This window comes from Abrus precatorius, unplaced genomic scaffold (genome assembly GCF_003935025.1).
Source record: "Abrus precatorius isolate BTA unplaced genomic scaffold, Abrus_2018 Scaffold2, whole genome shotgun sequence".
Taxonomy (NCBI): domain Eukaryota; kingdom Viridiplantae; phylum Streptophyta; class Magnoliopsida; order Fabales; family Fabaceae; genus Abrus; species Abrus precatorius.
In genome coordinates, this window is record NW_020874362.1 from 3,728,771 (window position 1) to 3,747,338 (window position 18,568).

At 34.2% G+C, this 18,568-nt stretch overlaps 2 protein-coding genes and 1 pseudogene across 2 annotated transcripts; all 3 read right to left on the bottom strand.

Moving 5' to 3' along the window:
• Positions 1-375: 375 nt before the first annotated feature.
• Positions 376-5,235, bottom strand: LOC113859323 (annotated as a pseudogene).
• A 1,663-nt stretch (positions 5,236-6,898) lies between these two features.
• Positions 6,899-10,446, bottom strand: LOC113859325 (laccase-2). The gene is made up of 6 exons (XM_027492132.1): positions 10,312-10,446; positions 9,585-9,736; positions 9,118-9,362; positions 8,841-8,969; positions 7,472-8,434; positions 6,899-7,029 (listed from the first exon to the last, which is right to left on the bottom strand). Exons 1-6 carry the CDS (start codon positions 10,444-10,446, stop codon positions 6,899-6,901), a joined length of 1,755 nt encoding a protein of 584 aa, XP_027347933.1.
• A 3,525-nt stretch (positions 10,447-13,971) lies between these two features.
• LOC113858984 (E3 ubiquitin-protein ligase SDIR1-like) lies at positions 13,972-17,806 on the bottom strand. Its single transcript, XM_027491798.1, has 9 exons — positions 17,757-17,806; positions 17,267-17,372; positions 17,059-17,113; positions 16,922-16,974; positions 16,585-16,813; positions 16,313-16,427; positions 15,374-15,416; positions 14,786-14,914; positions 13,972-14,326 (listed from the first exon to the last, which is right to left on the bottom strand). The coding sequence occupies exons 2-9, from the start codon at positions 17,342-17,344 to the stop codon at positions 14,201-14,203; spliced, it is 828 nt and encodes a 275-aa protein (XP_027347599.1). The 5' UTR covers positions 17,345-17,372; positions 17,757-17,806; the 3' UTR covers positions 13,972-14,200.
• Positions 17,807-18,568: the final 762 nt, after the last annotated feature.

Sequence of the window (18,568 nt, forward strand, 5' to 3'; positions counted from 1 at the left end):
ATTGACCAGAATATATTAAAAATTAAAAAAAAGTAAAAGAAAAAAAATTAACTTAAGAGTAAAAAAAAATAAAACTTGTATGATTTTTATAAGTTTCAGTACAATTTAACTAATAATAGAAAGTGTATTAAAAAGATAGTACTAGTAACACTACTATGTATTCTTTATCATAAAAGACATTATAACAATTTAGACAAGAGTTGATGACATAATAAGATGAATATGTACACGCATTGTCGTCCGATGATAGCACGAAAATTTGATCGCAAGAGAATAAGTAGATAGGCTCGAACAACTGAAAATAGGATTTGAATTGGGCACTCTATGGCACATCCAATCTATCCATCTAAGAAAAATCAGAAACGAATTATTCTATTAAGCAGCTAACGTCCAAGTTTTGTCCAAGTTAGCATTTTGACGAAACAAGAAATTCATGTACAAACAGAAACAGAAACTTATAACTACGTGGGAACAATCTAAAGGTGATGCGCCACCACCTTCCTCAGGCGCATGCCCGGTGCTCTCTGCCATTTTTTCCTCCTCCTCGTGAAAACCCAGCAGCCTTGAATGGCCGCTCACCCAAAACTTGAAACAAGTCATCCTGATGAAGTACTTCTTTTTCAAGCAGCAGCTCTGCAATTTGAGCTACTTTTTCCTTGTGTTCCTCGACAAGCTGTACTGTGCGTTCGTACGCTTTGGTCACCCATTCCCGCACTTCGCTATCAATGATTGCAGCAGTTTTGTTGCTGTATGGTTTCGACAGCTCGTACGAGCCCTCTTTCGGAGGGAAAGAGAGGAGACCCACCTTTTCGCTGAAACCATAAACTGCTACTTGGGCATATGTCATCTTGGTCACTTTTTCCAAGTCATTCTGTGCTCCTGTTGAGATTTTCCCTATAAGAACCTGCAGTAACAATGGATGGGAACCATCACTCTCACGCTCATGCCTTTGAAGGTTGGCAAGAATCAAGAACCAGATAAGAAAAAGCCATTGAACACGACATAGAAATCAGTAATGAGATTTACAGTTGAAAAATATGCGTAATGCACATGAACATGTTAAACTTTTTCAGGAAAAAGTTCTGCACTAAGTGTCATACAAGTCGTATTAAAAATCTATAAGAGAAAGACATCAGGAAAAGTCAAAAATACCTGCTCCGCAGCCCGACCACCTAGTGTCATGCAAGTCATATCAAAAAGCTGCTCCTTTGTCATCAGAAGATTCTCATTTGGAACATATTGGGCAAACCCAAGAGCTGCTGTGCCACGAGGAACAATAGTTACTTTCAGCAAGGGCTCAGCGTGTTCCAAGAACCAACCTGCAACAGCATGGCCCGATTCGTGGTAAGCAACAGTGCGCCTTTCCAGCTTGCTTATTACCTGAATAAGAAACATGAGTATTAGAGACTCTAACAAGGTAATGGAAAAAGTAGAATGAGAATTCCAAATTTCAAATAGTTCAACATTTTCAATTCAATGTAGTGAACAAGTTTCCACATCATGAAGTTTAACTCACAACAGCCAAAGATCAAGTGACCAACTATTTCTGTAGATTAGATACAGAGAGATTAAAAGATTCAGATAGATTAAGACCAACTTTAGGTGGATAAGTTTTCAGGGAAGTGTCTTATTTCAGGAGATAAGAAAAGTTTTTCTACATCCTATAAATAACAGTGGGAAAAGAACCTGAGTAAGTAATCAAACTTGACATCAGTTTATTAAAACTAAACTATATTATTTTATGGTGAAACTTCATTTTGCTCCCACAATGACAAAAGATATACGAGAAAAATGAAGACAACAATAACTCTGCCTATGATATGCAAATTTTTATAAACTAAAACACCCAGCTCCACCCTTCACGTCCCCCAAGCCTATCTCACAGTAATATAAAATCTTAAAAAGACATACCATGTTCTTCTTCTCCAAACCACCAATGATCCTATCAATAGCTGCCTCAAAATGTTTCATTTTGACTTGGGTTTCCTCACCCCTTGCAGCAATCAGAGCAGCCTCATTGCAAACATTAGCAGTGTCAGCTCCAGCAAATCCAGGAGTAAGGGCTGCGAGCCTTTGAGAATAATATGAAGGCTCATGGTCAAGCTTGATCTTTTTCAAGTAGATTTGAAAGATCTGGTCACGGCCTTTAATATCAGGTTTGTCAATGGATATCTGGCGGTCAAATCGCCCAGGCCTAAGTAGAGCTTTGTCTAAAATATCAGGCCTGTTTGTTCCGGCCAGAACAACAACTCCAGAAGTAGTTCCAAAACCATCCATCTCCACCAACAATTGATTTAAAGTACTTTCACGCTCGTCATTTCCTCCTGAGAAACCACCACGTCCTCTTGCTCGACCAATTGCATCAATTTCATCAATAAATATTATACTAGGAGCACACTGCCTTGCTTCCTGAAACAAGTTTCTCACCCTGGATGGTCCAACACCAACAAACATTTCCATGAAATCAGAACCAGATATGGAAAGAAATGGCACACCAGACTCCCCTGCAGTTGCTTTTGCTAAAGGGGTTTTTCCAGTGCCAGGAGGACCCACCAAGAGAGCACCTTTTGGAATTTTTGCACCAAGTTCTTCATATTTTTTTGGGTTCTTGAGGAAGTGCACAAACTCCATAATTTCTTGCTTTGCCTCATCGCAACCAGCAACATCCTTGAAATAGACCTGAACAAAATGAACAGAAATGAGAAAAATATAGTCTCTTAATTGACTTTACAGCTAAGTTATTCACCACCACTTCTTAAAAGAAATAACTATAACTAAAAAGGCAAACATGCCAAACGAGAGACATGCTGTTAAAAACAAATTAAAAAAACAGAGGGCTGTCTCATATATAGAAGAAAAGGAAATCTACCAACCTTGTTTTTGGCATTTTTGTCTAATTTAGTTGCATGAACTTTTCCTATGTTGAATATTCCACGAGCATTCTTTCCACTGCCACCAACAGTAAGACCATCTAGCGTCCTCTTTCCGATATACAAGAGGAGTCCCAAAACCAAAAGTGTTAGTACAATTCTCATCAGTTGCACAACCCAAAGTGAATCATAATAAATAACATGGACATAATCATGAGGGTCAATGCCTAGTGCTTTTTGCACTTCCTCTAGCCTCTTCTCAAAAGACTCAACACTTTCAATAAGGAAATAATATCTATATTGGTCTCCAGATCTCTTTGCAGGAGGGAGGGTCCCTTGGACTACTTCACTGTCTGGTTAGTTACAGGGAGCGCTGCGAACATATACACTGACAAATGATTTGTCAAAGACAACAAGTTTCCCTACTAATCCTGGTTCCAAAAGCTTGGTTTTAAACTCCTGAAAGCTAATCTTGCAAAATTCAAATTCTAGTCCATGTCAGAAAAATGATAACAACGAAATGAAAGATAAGAAAGCTACAAAAACCAGATGCAAACACTCATCTCATTGCCAAATGGCAAATGATTGTATTCACACCCTAATTATCATGCAAAGGCACCCTCAGAACAAAAGAGAACTAGAAAAATATCAAGCATAGTTCAAAAGCCAAGCTATTTTAAGACTTGCAACCAGATGCATAATGAAGCTTCAATCTAAGCAGGCAATTCCAGCAGCATATAGAGTCTAACAGAAAAAACTCAAATCTTATCTCTCATAATCTCCCGTATATTTCCATTTTCTCCCATTCATCAAGAGTTTCAAGATAAGCGTGGCATTATGGCATATAGAGTCTAACAGAAAAAAGTTCATTTCTCAAGCATTTGAAACATTGCACTCAGCACTCGTCATATAGAATGTATAAATTCATACATTTCGTTTCTCAACTCAACTCAACCCAAATCCACCCACATAAACAAATTAAATCCACTACTGGCCCTGGTAATACATTTGAAGTAATGCTTACCTGGTCTTGTTTAAGAGAACTCAGATAACGGAAAGTAAAAAATAGCCCCATCACCAAAAATGGGGTGCTTATTTTCAGAAATTTCTCTATAAAATCTCCTTCAAAAGTTTCATGATTATCTGCATCTGTGTTTGAGTCGTCTGACATCAAAAGGATAAGTCAAGGGTTAAAAGTTGTTAGTGGTGCCACTTTATTGCAAGATAAACTGGAATGCAGATATATGATAAATCATTGCAGACCAACAAAAGAGAGAGAGAGAGGGAGAGCATATTTTTGGATTGAAACATAAATTTCAAAACCCAAAATGTCCATTCTGTGAAGTTTTGATTTAAAATTGGACTCAACCGAAAATTGAACCTTGGCCATGGGCAAGAAGAATTGGATCCTACTTGATTCTCCATCTTCCCATCACAAATGAAGTTCATGCGTTAAATGCAATAAAAGAATAGCTCAACTCTAAAAAGTCTAGACTAACAAAAGACGAGCAAACCATCTCAAGTTCCAACATGGCAGAAAACTACATATAAAAATTATAGCAAATAAAGGATAACAAAACCCCCGCATGAGTATATATAAATCAAAACACACGAACACACCAGTGAACAACGCATGAATAATCAATATCTAAGTCATGAGAAAGGCATCCTTCCATTTTGCTCATTACATCAGTTGTGACCATCACTTTCAAACAATTCGCCATGACAGCTTCCTAATTCAGAATAAGAAAGGGTGACACACCAGGTTTCTCTTTTACCTTGGGACTCATATTTGTTGTCATTTCCATTTGGAATTTCCTTCTGTTCCTTGGGATAGAAGTTCTCATAATCTGCCAAAAAGGAGAAATATTAATCAGAACACTAACTGAAGCACAGCACTGTAATCCAGAAGCAAAGTTGCTGAAGGCAATCGAAGCAGCTTCAATCGCACTCTAACGGCCAATAAAACTTACTCTTCTTCTTTGGGGCTTCGCTGGACAGCAATCGATGAAGCCTAGGTTTTGCGGCAGCACATTTAAAATCAGGGAAATTGGAAACGAGGGCATTACTGCGACCTCTGGCAGAAGACAAGTAGCCCCTAAAAAAACCCTAATAGCCCTTCGGCTTCGTCGGAATAGACATTCGCACAAGGCGCTCCGAGAAGGGTTCCCAGTCTCCGATCACCATGCGAAAAAATCTATGACCCATTTAAGAGCGTCGTCGAAGTTAAAGTATTGTTGGTTTGCTCGTAAATTTGTGCATTGAATTGAGTGAAAGAGAAGCGAAAGCTTACTCTGGCACGAGACGAGCGCGAGAAGGAGCACCCAATCCTTGAAAAATTCATGCTTGGAGGAAACAATGTTATCTAATTCTCTGTCACCGCTGATAAGATCAAAAGATGTTTTTTTTTTTCTATAAACATGTTGGCCAAAGCCCAGGAAACAAATATTGTTGCTATGACAGCATAGAACCAAAGGATAAAGTATGATCAACGAATTCGGTAATATCAAGCAGAGTTTGTTGCAACGAACGAGCAAGCACCCTCCACTCTTTGAGTGTTAAGTCAACGGAGCTGCACGATGGCTTTGTTTTCTGAAACTTGAAATGGCAAACAGGTACGATTACGTGGATTTTTCTCGCAAAAAAGTGGGGGAAATTAATTGCTATGAGTGATTCTTTTAATATTTAGAAATTTAAATTATTTATATTTTTTAAATAAATTATTAATTTTATTATTTATTTATATAAAATTAACAATAATAATTATTTTATAAAATATTCTTTTAATTTACAAAACAGTAAAAATTATCTTTGTAATTTATGTTATGCCATTTGCAACAATATATTAATCACTTACTTTTAAAATAAAGGATAAAATTTAAATGATAAAATCTTCTTAAAATTAATGAAATTTGAACCACTAAAAATATTGTCGTGTATGATATTATATTAAATTATTTTTATCTCAATTTTTTTGGTATACTTACATCTTAATAATATATCTCAAAAACATAAAAAGATCGATGCCTAAAAATATTCCATTATGGATGCTTAATAAATTGTTTTCTTATAAATACAAATAAAATAATAATAAATGATAAATTATAAAATAATAACTTAAAATCATATTCGCTGATCTTGTATAATTATAACTTTACATTTTTTAATGATAATAATTAAAATTATATTTGACACATTATTTGTGATAAATTTAGAGATATATTTACTATCACTTCTAAATATTTATTATTATTTTTTAAGTGACTTTTATCTAAAATATCATCTTCTCTCTCTTATAATCCTACTAAATTTTACATAAAAATAAATAAATTAAAATGATAATAAGAACGTAAAAACAACAATACATACCCTCTAGATTTGGATCTCAAATAACTATATTCAATTTTTTTCTATTTATTGAATAAGAAGCGATGAATTTCTACAAACCTGTAAAATTATTTTTTAATTATATTAGGCGATAATTATTCATTTTAAGAGAAAATAAAATTTATATAGTTTCATTATTTTAATCAATGAATGAGGAAATAATTAGGTTAAAAATGCATCTAGCAACTCCTTCGGGACATTGCTAATACATGGTGGCTCATATACATACCAGCAGTGTGAGTGATTTTGTTGATACTACATCAATTCTATTATGAAAGTGAAAAACAAAAAGACAAAGACAACAAATTACTAAGCTAGAGAATGAGAGAAAATGAGAAACACATTATTTAAATTGAGGCATGTTATTATTAAACTTTGAAATGGAAGTACATTGATATTCCAGATGATATAACACCACCTACCTCTATTTTTCTGGAATCAGGTAGATAGTTAAGTCATCCCGAATCTCAAATCAATACAAATAAAGATAAACTGAAATGCCAGTACTGACGACTCTTCACTCTTTGATGGTAGGCAAACCAAAAATCCGGAAATTAACTTAGAATTGGGAAATCAAAAGGTGCAGAAGAAAGCTTCTTTAGGAAGAAAAAATTGGCATGAGGGTAGTGATCCAGAAATCATCAACATTTAGGGAGATCAGCTGGTGGAGGAGGCAACTTTTGATTAGGGAGCTTCCCATCCTCAACAATCCAAGCCATCCTCAACCCCCAGCTAAGGTGCACATCAAAGTGGCAGTGCATCAACCAAACACCTGTTTTGCACATATAACTCATCAAATTGATTAGTATGTGGATCACCAATAAAATAACTAAAATTGAATTGTGTGCAATGTGTTAACCCTAAAAAAAGAAAGAAAAGAACATAAATATAGTTAATTTTTAGTTTAAGAAAAAATTATCCAAAAAGTTGATCAAAGTAAATAAAGAAAAATATTCTTTTGTGAAAATATAAAAGATTTATTCTCTCCTAATGTTAAATAAGACGATATGATTATATTAACGTGAATAAAATACACAATTTTTAATCAACTTTAACCAGTGAAACTTATAATATTCAATTAGGATGGATCATATTTGATAAAAAAAAAATTGTCTTTCTTTCTCTGACGTGATTATATCATATTACTTATAATCATGAGAGAATTCAAATTAGGATATATGAATGATATATAATAATTGCTTGAGTGTGAGCACCTGGGTTGTCAGCAAGGAATCGAATTGCAACCCAACCACCAGAGGGCACACCAACAGTGTTCCTTTCAACGGGGTCAACAAGATTGAATTTTGGAGGGTCAGTGTTAGGATTGAAGTTTCCAAAACCTTGACCCACAACATAGAAATTAAATCCATGAAGGTGCAAGGGGTGGCTCTCAGCTCCCAAAATGCTTGTGTCTTGGAGCACCACTTGCACTCTAGTGTTAAACGGAATCACCACTGTTTTGGTTCCATTGGTGACCCTTGTGTTGTTTGGTGGGGTCCCTGTATAGTTAAATGGCATCAATGGAACAACTGGGAAATCAGTGGTGTAAATACCATTATTAGCTTGCCCTAAGAAATGTTGTTGAAGAAGTGCCACAGAAGGTAGAGCAAAAGATATGTTGTTTATGGAAGCAGCAAACTTTGAACTATTGTTTGGTCCTTGGCAGGTTTGATTTTTTGGGCATGGACTTGTTCCAAGTCCAACCGTGAAGAAAAAACTCTTGTCAATAGTTTGAGGCACGTTGGCACGGTACTTGGCACTATTCAAACTTCGAAATTTGCTACTGAAGTTGGCAACAAAGGAAGTGTCATTGATGGCTGGAAGTGAGGGTTTCAAAGGGGTAACGTTTTTTAAAGCAAGTGGTTTCTTGTACTCTAGAATGCCAGCAACTGTGGAATTGTCAAAGGTTCCCATCCCAGTGAAATATGGTCTTGCTAGCATGAAGAAAGTGGCATTTGGGTATTGTGGTTTTGTCTTTAATAGAACATTTGAGGTTTGTCCTGGCCCAATGAGTATGATCTCAGATTCAAATGGTTTAACGTAAGATGCATCAGCTTCAACGGTTACCAGGGTGTGGTTTGCAATGCTGAAAAAAAGTTCATCGTTGAGTGCAGCGTTGATCAAACGAAGAAGATATGTCTTCCCTGGTTTCACCCTTAACCTGAATGTGTCTGTCTCTGTTGACCATGATCCGCCATGCACATCAAAACCAATTAATTCATTATCAGTACTTAGTAATTAACAACTCAATAAATATTACTTCTTAGTCGTATTTATTAAAAAAATATTTAATTAATATGATTCTAATTAATAAGTTCGATTGATCTCTTTTACGTTACATTAAATGAATGAAAATATAAAAAAATATTAACAACTAATATATTTATATTAAATCTTTTTTTATAAATAGAACCCAAAGGATAGTATATTTTTAGAAGATCACTAGTTGTACCTATTAATATAACCCTAGTGAATTTGTTAGTTAGGTTATAAATATGGTTTAGGGAAAATTGACTTATTTTTCATTAAGTAGCTTTTTTCTATGGGTTAATATTAGTTTAAGTAGCTTCAAGAAACTGTTACCGTTATTGGAGCAATTGTAGAGGGGTCCAGGAAGTCCGTTGATTGTGTAGGCATCAGAGACATTTGGGCCAGCACCTGTCTGAAGGGCTTGTGCAATGACAGCTTCTGGATCCACATTCCACCACTCACCTACATTGATCATTAAAAGGATAAAGATCAAAAAGATTATTTCTTTTTCGTTATCATTTTCTTTAAAAAATATAGAGAAATGAAAATGCAAATCATTGTGTTGAAATTAGAAAAATTTGTGTAAAATATAAATGGCTGAAGTATGTACCAAAGAGGATGGGGACTTCCTTGTAGGGTTTCTGAAATGGGTAAGATTCGTTGCGCCTAGGGAGGAGGATAAGAGGTCCATATAAAGTGGCTCTTAACCATGAAATGTGGGCATGCCAAAAGAGAGTCCCTCTTTGCCCAACAATGGTGAAGTTGTACACATAACTCTGGCCAGTTTGAATGGGGCATTGAGTTATGTAAGATGGACCATCTGACCAACCACTTCGAAGTTGTCTCACTCCATGCCTATTTTTGTTCTCATCCAAACCATTATTGTCAAGAGGATACGTTAGTTACCAGCCACACAATATATATAATCCAACGCATGCATGGGCATATCCTAGCTAGAAGATGCACAACATACCATAGAAATGCTAAAAAATATATGATCATTATTTTGTACTGGCTTGTCTTAGAGGCCAAGAATAATTAATGAAAAATCATGAGTTAAAGAAATCAAGTTCATACCAGTGTATGCTGACATTATTTGGAACATGATTAACCACCTTAACTACTATTCTATCACCTTCTCTTGCAACAACTCTAGGCCCAGGGAATTTTCCATTAACAGTGACTACGCTTTTAGTGTGACATAGTCTTGTAAAGTTTTTCAGCCTTATCTGCAAAAGTAATAAGAAATCGATTAGTAACACTTTTTCCGCACAAAGTCGTAGAAATTGGTGGGCATTTAGGCTAATTTAGTTTAGCCGCGTTAATTGGCTATAAAATCAGGTGTATATATATATTGTGAATATGTTTTTAACTAATTAATTAAATTTGACACGTACAACTGTAAATAAATAGTTTAGATCAACTCATCTCACTTTGTACATGTGTATATATGTAATAAAGAAGAGTTAAAAGATTAACACATTTTTTATTATTAATTAAAATTTATTAAAAACTATTAAAAATATGCAAATGAATCATTAAATTAAAAATAAGACTTACAAGTTTTTTTTTTTTAATAAATTTTGACTAATATATTCAAAAGTGTATTACTAACATTTTGCAGTATAAGTATGATTGCTAGCAATACACTTTTCAATACAATCTTTATAATTAATTAAATTAAAAATTAAAAAAGACAAATTAAGTATCACTTTTTTAGAAGTAAACTAATAAAGAGTATACTGAATAGTGTATTCAAAATCGCATATTGCTAGTACTTGTCATATAAGTATACAATGCTTACATCAAACTTATAGTGCCTTGTGACACTTCCTTGCTTTGAAGTAGCCAGAACAACTTCAGGAAAGGTCGAGAGGAAGCTGGTAGCAAAGAGGAATGCCACAAAAAATGCTGATGATGAAGGAATAGTTGCAATCATTTTGTTCTGCACAAACGTTGTCTCGGGTCGCAAAGAGTGAGTGAGTAAGTGAGTTTGGATAAAAGAGAATTTGTCACACTGACTGCATGTTGAACTCGTTTGTATATATAGAGTAGTTTGAGACACAAATTACAAATTAATGTTTGGTCGAATAGGTTTATCTTAGTGTGTCCATGTTTCAAAACAAAGCATACCCGAATAAGATTGGCTTTTACCTACTCTGTATGGTCCCATTTTTTTTCTTATACTTTGGAGTGCCACTAACGTTAATTTACATTTTTTTGTCTCACTTACTTGCCCATTTCTTACTCCCTAATTACAGGTTTCTTTTCCATGTGCACCCAACATCTGCTGTTCATGTACTTTTGCCAACGATTTATTTTACAAAAGTGGTCTCCTAGAAAATTTGGAAAAAACAAAACAAAACCAATGCATTTATTAATTAATTGAAAGTGCAAATAGAAACAAGTTGCTGACAGGTGTAAATTAAATTACATGGCTTGTACGATATTACTAATGAGTTCGAGTTTGTGTAAATTAAAGAGTAAACTTGCGGTTATTACGTTATAATATCCAAAAATATGTGCAAATTTAGGTTTTATAAGAAACAATACTTAATTTTTGGTCAATAAAGTCATGGTGAGAGTGTATTACTTTGTAAACTTAAATTAACATACTAAAGGTGTGTTTAGATTTCCTCTAAAAAAAGTCTTACCCATGATTTGAGATTCCAAATTGCAATTCAAACACACTAGAACACAACTGAGTTTGAAAATAGTAAAATCATAATGTATTTCAAGTTTTCCATTGTTAGTTGGCAGAATTTGTGAGAATTGCATATCAGTAAAAAAAATGAAATTTTGGTGTGGAAATATTTTTTATAAACTTATAATTGATTTTTTTAATGTGTATTCACGACACATAATAAAAAATTATATATAATATTTTTTATTAAAATTATAAAACATAATGCATTAAAAATAAAATTTCTTATTTTACATTGTTAACTGTAAAACCGATTTATAATTTGATAAAGCGATTGTTTGCAGGCTCAACCATATCCACGTATAGTTAAATTCGTTTAGGAGGAAAATGGCATTTTTCAAATCAACCGTTAAGGCTTGCTAACTAAGCCATACTAATAATTCCAAATCCTTCTCAAAAAATTCACTTAGCTCAAGTCACATTAATCATCTCATTTTCACTAAAGACTTAATTGGGTGTGCCTGGTTGGTGATGGCACACTTCTCAACTAAACAGTACCGTAAGTAAGTGAGTCAGAGCCAAAAGAAGGAGAAGGACATTTGATCAACCTTTTCTTCTAGCAAGGAAAATAAAGGACACATAATCAGGCACAGAGTAGGTTCTCCGGTTAATTAGTCTAGGATCAACGTCCCTATCGTAGGCTTAATCACTAAGATAGAAAGATTAATTATAAAGCCAAAATAATCAAAGCAACATTGACAACAATCTACGAACTTTGATATAAATTGGGCTTTTGAAATACATCTCTGTTCTGGGGACCCACAGAACTCAACTTCTATTAGTGAAAAATAACCGAATTTATATTAACCATGAACTTACTTTGTAGTAATGCCTATTTTGTTACCATGATGGTTAAAAGGAAGAAGTCATAATTCATTTAGCTTGAGCAACGAGGAAGATTTTGAGTTCGCAACTCTCTCTATTCTGCAAAGGGTCATAGCATTCTATATCTCACATAAACACTAATATTAATATACAATATTTATAGGTTCCAACTATAAAGGCATGCAAAGAAGTTGAAGCATGTTATGTAAGTTCTCTTTCAGTGTCTGACGAGTCAATGAAATTAGGCACTGCATTTATTCTTTCTTTAAGATGATTCCAAATATGGGAAGTTGCACATCTTACAAGATTACAGCATTAAAACCAGGTATTAGAGAAATGGAAGGCCAACTATAAGAAGCCTTTTGTGTAACCCTCTCCATTTGACTGTTGCCCAAAACTTCCTTTCACGCCCTACTTAAATTATTTAAGACATACCCATAGAAGATAGTATTATCTTATTTTTCTACACCCTTTTAGCTACCAAACATTCCTTTCATAAACTAAAATGCAAATGTTAGACAGAATTTATTATAGATGGCTTTATTCATCTAAAATCAATCCATCAGTTTTCTGTCAAATTCACAATGATGGATTGAGTTCATATTTGATACTAAACAAACTTAAAATCTTCATTGTTTACTATTTTTCAATGTTCCTTGTCTTGAGCCAAGTGCAATTGCCAATTCATTTATCCCAAATAGTATGATAGAGATTTGATTTAATACTTCTTTGCGTCTGATCAAGAAAAAACGTGATGCTTTTTTATTTTAAAATTTAAAGGATAAATACAATACTTCATCACATGCAGCACAATGAGTGACTGATCAAATGAGGCCAAAATGAAACAAATACTTAAAAAACACTGTATGGATAGTACTGTATTTTGAAATCATGCAGTAGTCAAATACTATAATGTTTTAGCATGTTAGTATTAAACTTCATGTTTCAACTGGCGGTGGCGGATAAACCTAGTTATACATCCTAGAACTAGAATTTAATCTATACCAATTTAATATCTACAAAATAACAAGTAATGAAACATTTTTATTTTGGTACAACAATCAAGCGCCAACATAACAATTATCCGATTTTAAGACTTGACTGACATCAAAATTCAGTTACGGTTTATTCTCTCTCCAATGTGTACAATCGAACCTGTTCTCTGCATTCATAACTTTTGCTGACGATTTATATTTTCACGAATGAATAAACTGTGCTACATATCCATCACGAAAGACCCAACCACCATCATTTGTTGAAGTCCCACATTCACTGTATGGCTGAAACAAAAATTATAATAAACCTTAAAATAACCTTCGCTTTACGCTCTAACTTTTAGGTTGAATTAAGCATAAACTCAAATTTAAAGTAATATCAAAAGGTCTAGATTTAATAATAGGCTACCTTTAATTGAAAAAAACAAATGACCCCACAAATTTTTCTATAACAGTTAACCTAATCTAGCTCTACTATTTTCGTAGATTCATTAGATCTATAGAACTGTTCACATGGATTCACTTGGCCGGATTTGAGTTGGAGGCATGCATTAATAATAGGCATTGGTTGAGACGATCACATGAAGGAAAAATTAGCGTTATCGTACCACAAAATTTTAGAAATTAGTGCTTAGGACAAAATCATTTTTCTTGGTTTGAACGCAAAACAAAGGCGACAGAGAAAAACATTTTGGAAACTTTACAAGAGAACAAGTATTTTACGCATTTATATAGTCACAACTAATCACCCTTGCCTAAGTGGGCCTAAGTATAATTAATCCAAATCTTATTTAAACTTTGTTAAGTCAGAAGTTGTAATGGTGTTCATTCAGAGACCATGCCTGAGGATCGAGATGGACTTGAGTGCTCCTCAAAAAGAAAAATGTTAATCTTTATAAGATAAGATGCATCACACCATCCTCACTTCTCACTTAATTACATCAATGTCATTGCTATATTATATATACATCAAGTAATAAGCATGTTACGGAAAATCTAAGAAATTTTGTGGATACAGAGGCTACACCCTTTTTGTTAGGTGAAGTGGCTAAACATGGTCTGCATTCTTCTTATACTCATGCCAAGCTTAGTGTATACGCCAATACCAAATAATATATACATACTTGTACATAAGAAAAAGTGCAGTTTATAGCCATATATGAATAACGCTACACAATATCTGAACCGTTGGTCTCGCTCTCCCTGCTTCCACCACTTATCGACCCTATTCTAAATTTGCACACAGGACATGTTCCTTGTTGCCGGAGCCATGGATCAATGCAATTGGCATGAAACTGAAAGAAGATCAAGAAGGAAAGTAGTCATTAATGACATAATCACGATTTACAGCATTAAGTAATATTGAAGTATTAGTCAGTTCAGTGAAGGATGAATGAGTTGGAACGAAGTTAAGTGGCGGTAGTTATGTTTTAATTATGCAAAACGATTACAGATTTGAAAATGAATCAAGTTTAGTAGAAAGCAGAGATATATGCTAAGTAGAATTGATTATTATGTGTTAGTTAGGCACGTTGAGGAGAGTGTTTTGGAAAAAATAGAAGCACAATCCTGCCAAAAGCACAAGAACAACAACGAGCAACTAATATTGACTACATTTATTCAGCAATTTTAACTGAATATGGCATTGATTATCATAAAATAAACCTGATAATTCAAGAGACAAGTACTAATTTCCATTAGTGGTAAATAATTAAAAAAAATTGAAGAAAGAAAAAGATAGGCAATGAATGAACCTGATGCAAGCATGGCAAACTACGAATAAGCTCCCCTCTTTTGACTTGGTCTAAGCATATAGTACATGTCAACTCATCTTCTGGACCTTTGATGATACCTGCCTCTGTTCCTCCACATTCCTGTTTAATCTGATTGAAACATTAAAGAAAGTCACAAAAAAATCATTTTCATTCAAGGAATAAGAAGGTTGGGAAGCCACTGAGACTGAGAGGAGGCAATTTCAACCAAGATCTTCCTAAGAATACAAAATAGTCACTTTATTTATTTACATAATGATGCAGTAACCAACATACACTACTAGTGGGAATGGAATAAAATATAAGCAATTTTTTTTATAAAAGCATATCAATAAAGAGGACATCACAAAGGACTAAAAATCAAATAATTTGCAATATATATGCCAGGGAATTTCCAAAAATACTTGTGGCAGTCAGCAACTTCATACAGAACAACCGGTGGTGCATGAAGCTAACAATCGAGTAAAACAAGTGATACTTTAACATCATCATTACCATGAACACCATAACACAAATAAACTAGTGAGACTGAAAAAACCAAAAGGAGAAACAGAGATAAAAGATATTTACCTCAGCTGCACCTGAAGAGGATGCCAAACCAGCTGAGCCATCTCTGTTAACATAACAAATTTTATCAATTTATTATTATGGTTTAGCTCTTCTTTACTTAAACATAGTCCCACACAGGAGAAAACTAAACCTGTTGACCACTTATCCTTCCTTGAGAACCTTAAACATATAAAAAGAAACCTAATACCGGTGCACTTATTTCAATAAGCTTTTACTGAAGAAAAGTGCTAAAAACATACTATCTAACACGCTCTTTCAAACACACTATTATATGCTAAATTTATTGGAAATCATAAAAAAAAACATGTGAGTTTCACTCTTAATTTAATGATTCTCACTTATACTTTGTAATTTCTAATAAATTTCAGCTAACAAGAAAGAGTATGTTAGAAAGTCTGTCACATTCCTCTTTATCAAATAGTGTTTCCTGAGCCAATAACAGTGCAGCCTCTTTCTTGCAAACGGTAAACTAGTAAGCATGAGTGCCAATAAGTCCTTCAAAATCATCATTTTATTACCTAGTGCCAGTGATTGTTTCTTCTGCATGACATATAATTTACCACGAATTTTGTATGAACATTAGCAAGAAATATTTAGTTTTCTAATTTGAGTCGCAACTGATGGTGTCTGCACACTATATTCCACAAAGTTTTCAAAATACAACTCAGCAGCTTCACGGTGGCATGCCTATTTCTGCCTGGAGTAAGATTTATGTTTCACATTCAATGGGTTTCTAAAACAAAATACTGTGGAGTTTAAAATCACTAACAACAATTCAGCTGTTGGTGCGTTCTACAGAACAGCAGAATAGGACGAAGTGACCCTCCAAACATTGACCTATAAAAGAAAAATAGAGACAAAAAATGCACACATATGCAGCATGCCAAATTCTGAATTATTGGTATTATTATTTCTTTTAAGAAAACAATCAGAACTCACTTTGTAGGAGCTGGAACTTTATATGTGTGAATAGGCAAGGCATTTATCTCTTCGTCCGTCATTGAATGAGTACTCGAAGCAGTATCAGAGTCTAGAGCTCTCAAAGTGTCATAATCTGCCACAAAATCAAGCAAAAAGCTTATGAATATGCATATTTTAACAAAATTAAATATTTACAAGCCTTTATTGTTTTCCGCACCCATTTTAGGCATCTTCAACATAGAAAAGATATCAAAATAAATGTCCAGAGGTGAAACTCAGAAGAATAATACCTAGCTCATCAAATTCACGGTCAAGAAGTGCAAGCTGAAGTCTAAGTCCCTGCAATCTTCCTCGAGTTGCAATTGCAATCGAGGACGGCATGTGAAGACGGAATTCAGTATGGCCAAGCAACCCAGAGGCTGCAGCAGCATGAATCCTGGTCTGTGCTTGAAGCTGTTGACAAGTTGCATACATCCTCAGACTTGTAGCCATCACAAAGATAGCCAGTACAACCCAGAGCTGAAAGGATTTGTGCAACAATTACTTCCTTAATTTAATGCAGAAGAGAAAGTAAAATCCCAAATAGTGATGGCATCAAATTTAGCAATATTTTAAGTGATTACTCACCAAAAAATGATGTAACATCTGAGGGGAGTTTAATATCATGAATATCAAAATAACTGCCAAAGAAGCATGTCAGATACAGATTAAGAAACTACTCGCATGAAGCAGTAAAGCATTAGACACTGTAGTGATTACATCACCTGTAATAAGAAAAGCTAGAGAATTGCTATTAACTGGCCTAGCTGGATGAACCCTCTGATAGAAAAAGAGGGAAAAAGAAGCATTAGAATTACAGTCCAACTCTAGCTTTAGAAAACAGAGGGAATTGCTATTAACTCATTACAATTTGAAATGAGTGAGGAAAAAAGCGAGCGCACACACACACACACACACACACATTAAGCATACCATGGAGGTTCTTTCGGGAACATATTCTGAAAATCCACTTTCAATATCTCCCCTACCCCCTCGGAAGACAAAACTCATTTCAAACAACTCTTTCAGCTGGCAATACCTGCAAAAATTGTGCCAGGCACTAACTTCGGTTATTGATATTTTAAAAAATACAATACACAAATTCGGATACTAATCAAAACGAAGCATACAAACAGAAATCCACGCTTGAATTTCTGAACATTGAATAACTGATCACAGCAAAAATCATTTCTATAGATTAATGATTAAATGCAGCAAAGATCATTGTTATTCTTTGAAGATTGAATCATAAATCTCATCCCATAATCCCACAAACCACAGCAGTTATAGCAAAATTGCAAAAAATATATGTATAGATGTATAATAACTGAGGTTAAACTAACTTGTAAAAAAAAAAAGGAGTAAATTACTCTCCCCAGCATCCAAACACATAGTACGGTAAAAAAGCCATAAACGTACTTACCCAAATCAAATTTTCCCCAAACGGAGTGTTGTTCAGAGTGGAAGAGGAGCTGTAATTGTACTTATACCAAATGTGACAGACAGGTATAGCTTCGTTACTATCTACGTTGTTGGTGTTGGATGACGTGGGGTGGGGTTCACTGCTGTGCTGTAATATAAATCAAATAAAAGAAATGCCATTTACAAAAACATTGTAGTAAACAAAACGATACGATTTTATATAGTCTACACTTTGTTCTTAATAATTAATTATTCATGTGAGCTTTTCTCCATAACAAGCGTTAAATATTTGATTTTTTTATTGTTAGAAAAAGAAAAAGAAAAAGGGTAGACGTACAAGAAACAATTTATTTATTTGGAAATGGTAGGTTGTAAATTCAGGAGAAGTCTAGAGTTTAGGAGATGCCACGTCGAGTTGTTAATTATGGAGCCGTTGCGTTGCTATTGCCACGCCTCCTTCGCATGCAGAAAGGTGCAACCTTCGCCGATGGAAGCTCACAACCAACACCGACATGCCCCCAATAAGTAATTCCTAGCTTTTACACCCAAACTATCTACAAATTTTGACTTAATTGATGGATGATTAAATCTTCTAATGTGGTGATTAAGATTTTATTTTCACCATATATAAGAAACCTTTTATTAAAGAAGATACAATTTGTTTTGATAATTTATATATTTTAAAAGGAATTAACTCTCTGAAGTTTGAAAATTGATCTTCGGTTGTAAGTTAAGATATCATTTCAACAATGAATGATGGAAGATACCAGTGAATTTCGATTCTAAAGATTTTTTTTAAATGAAAACATCAAC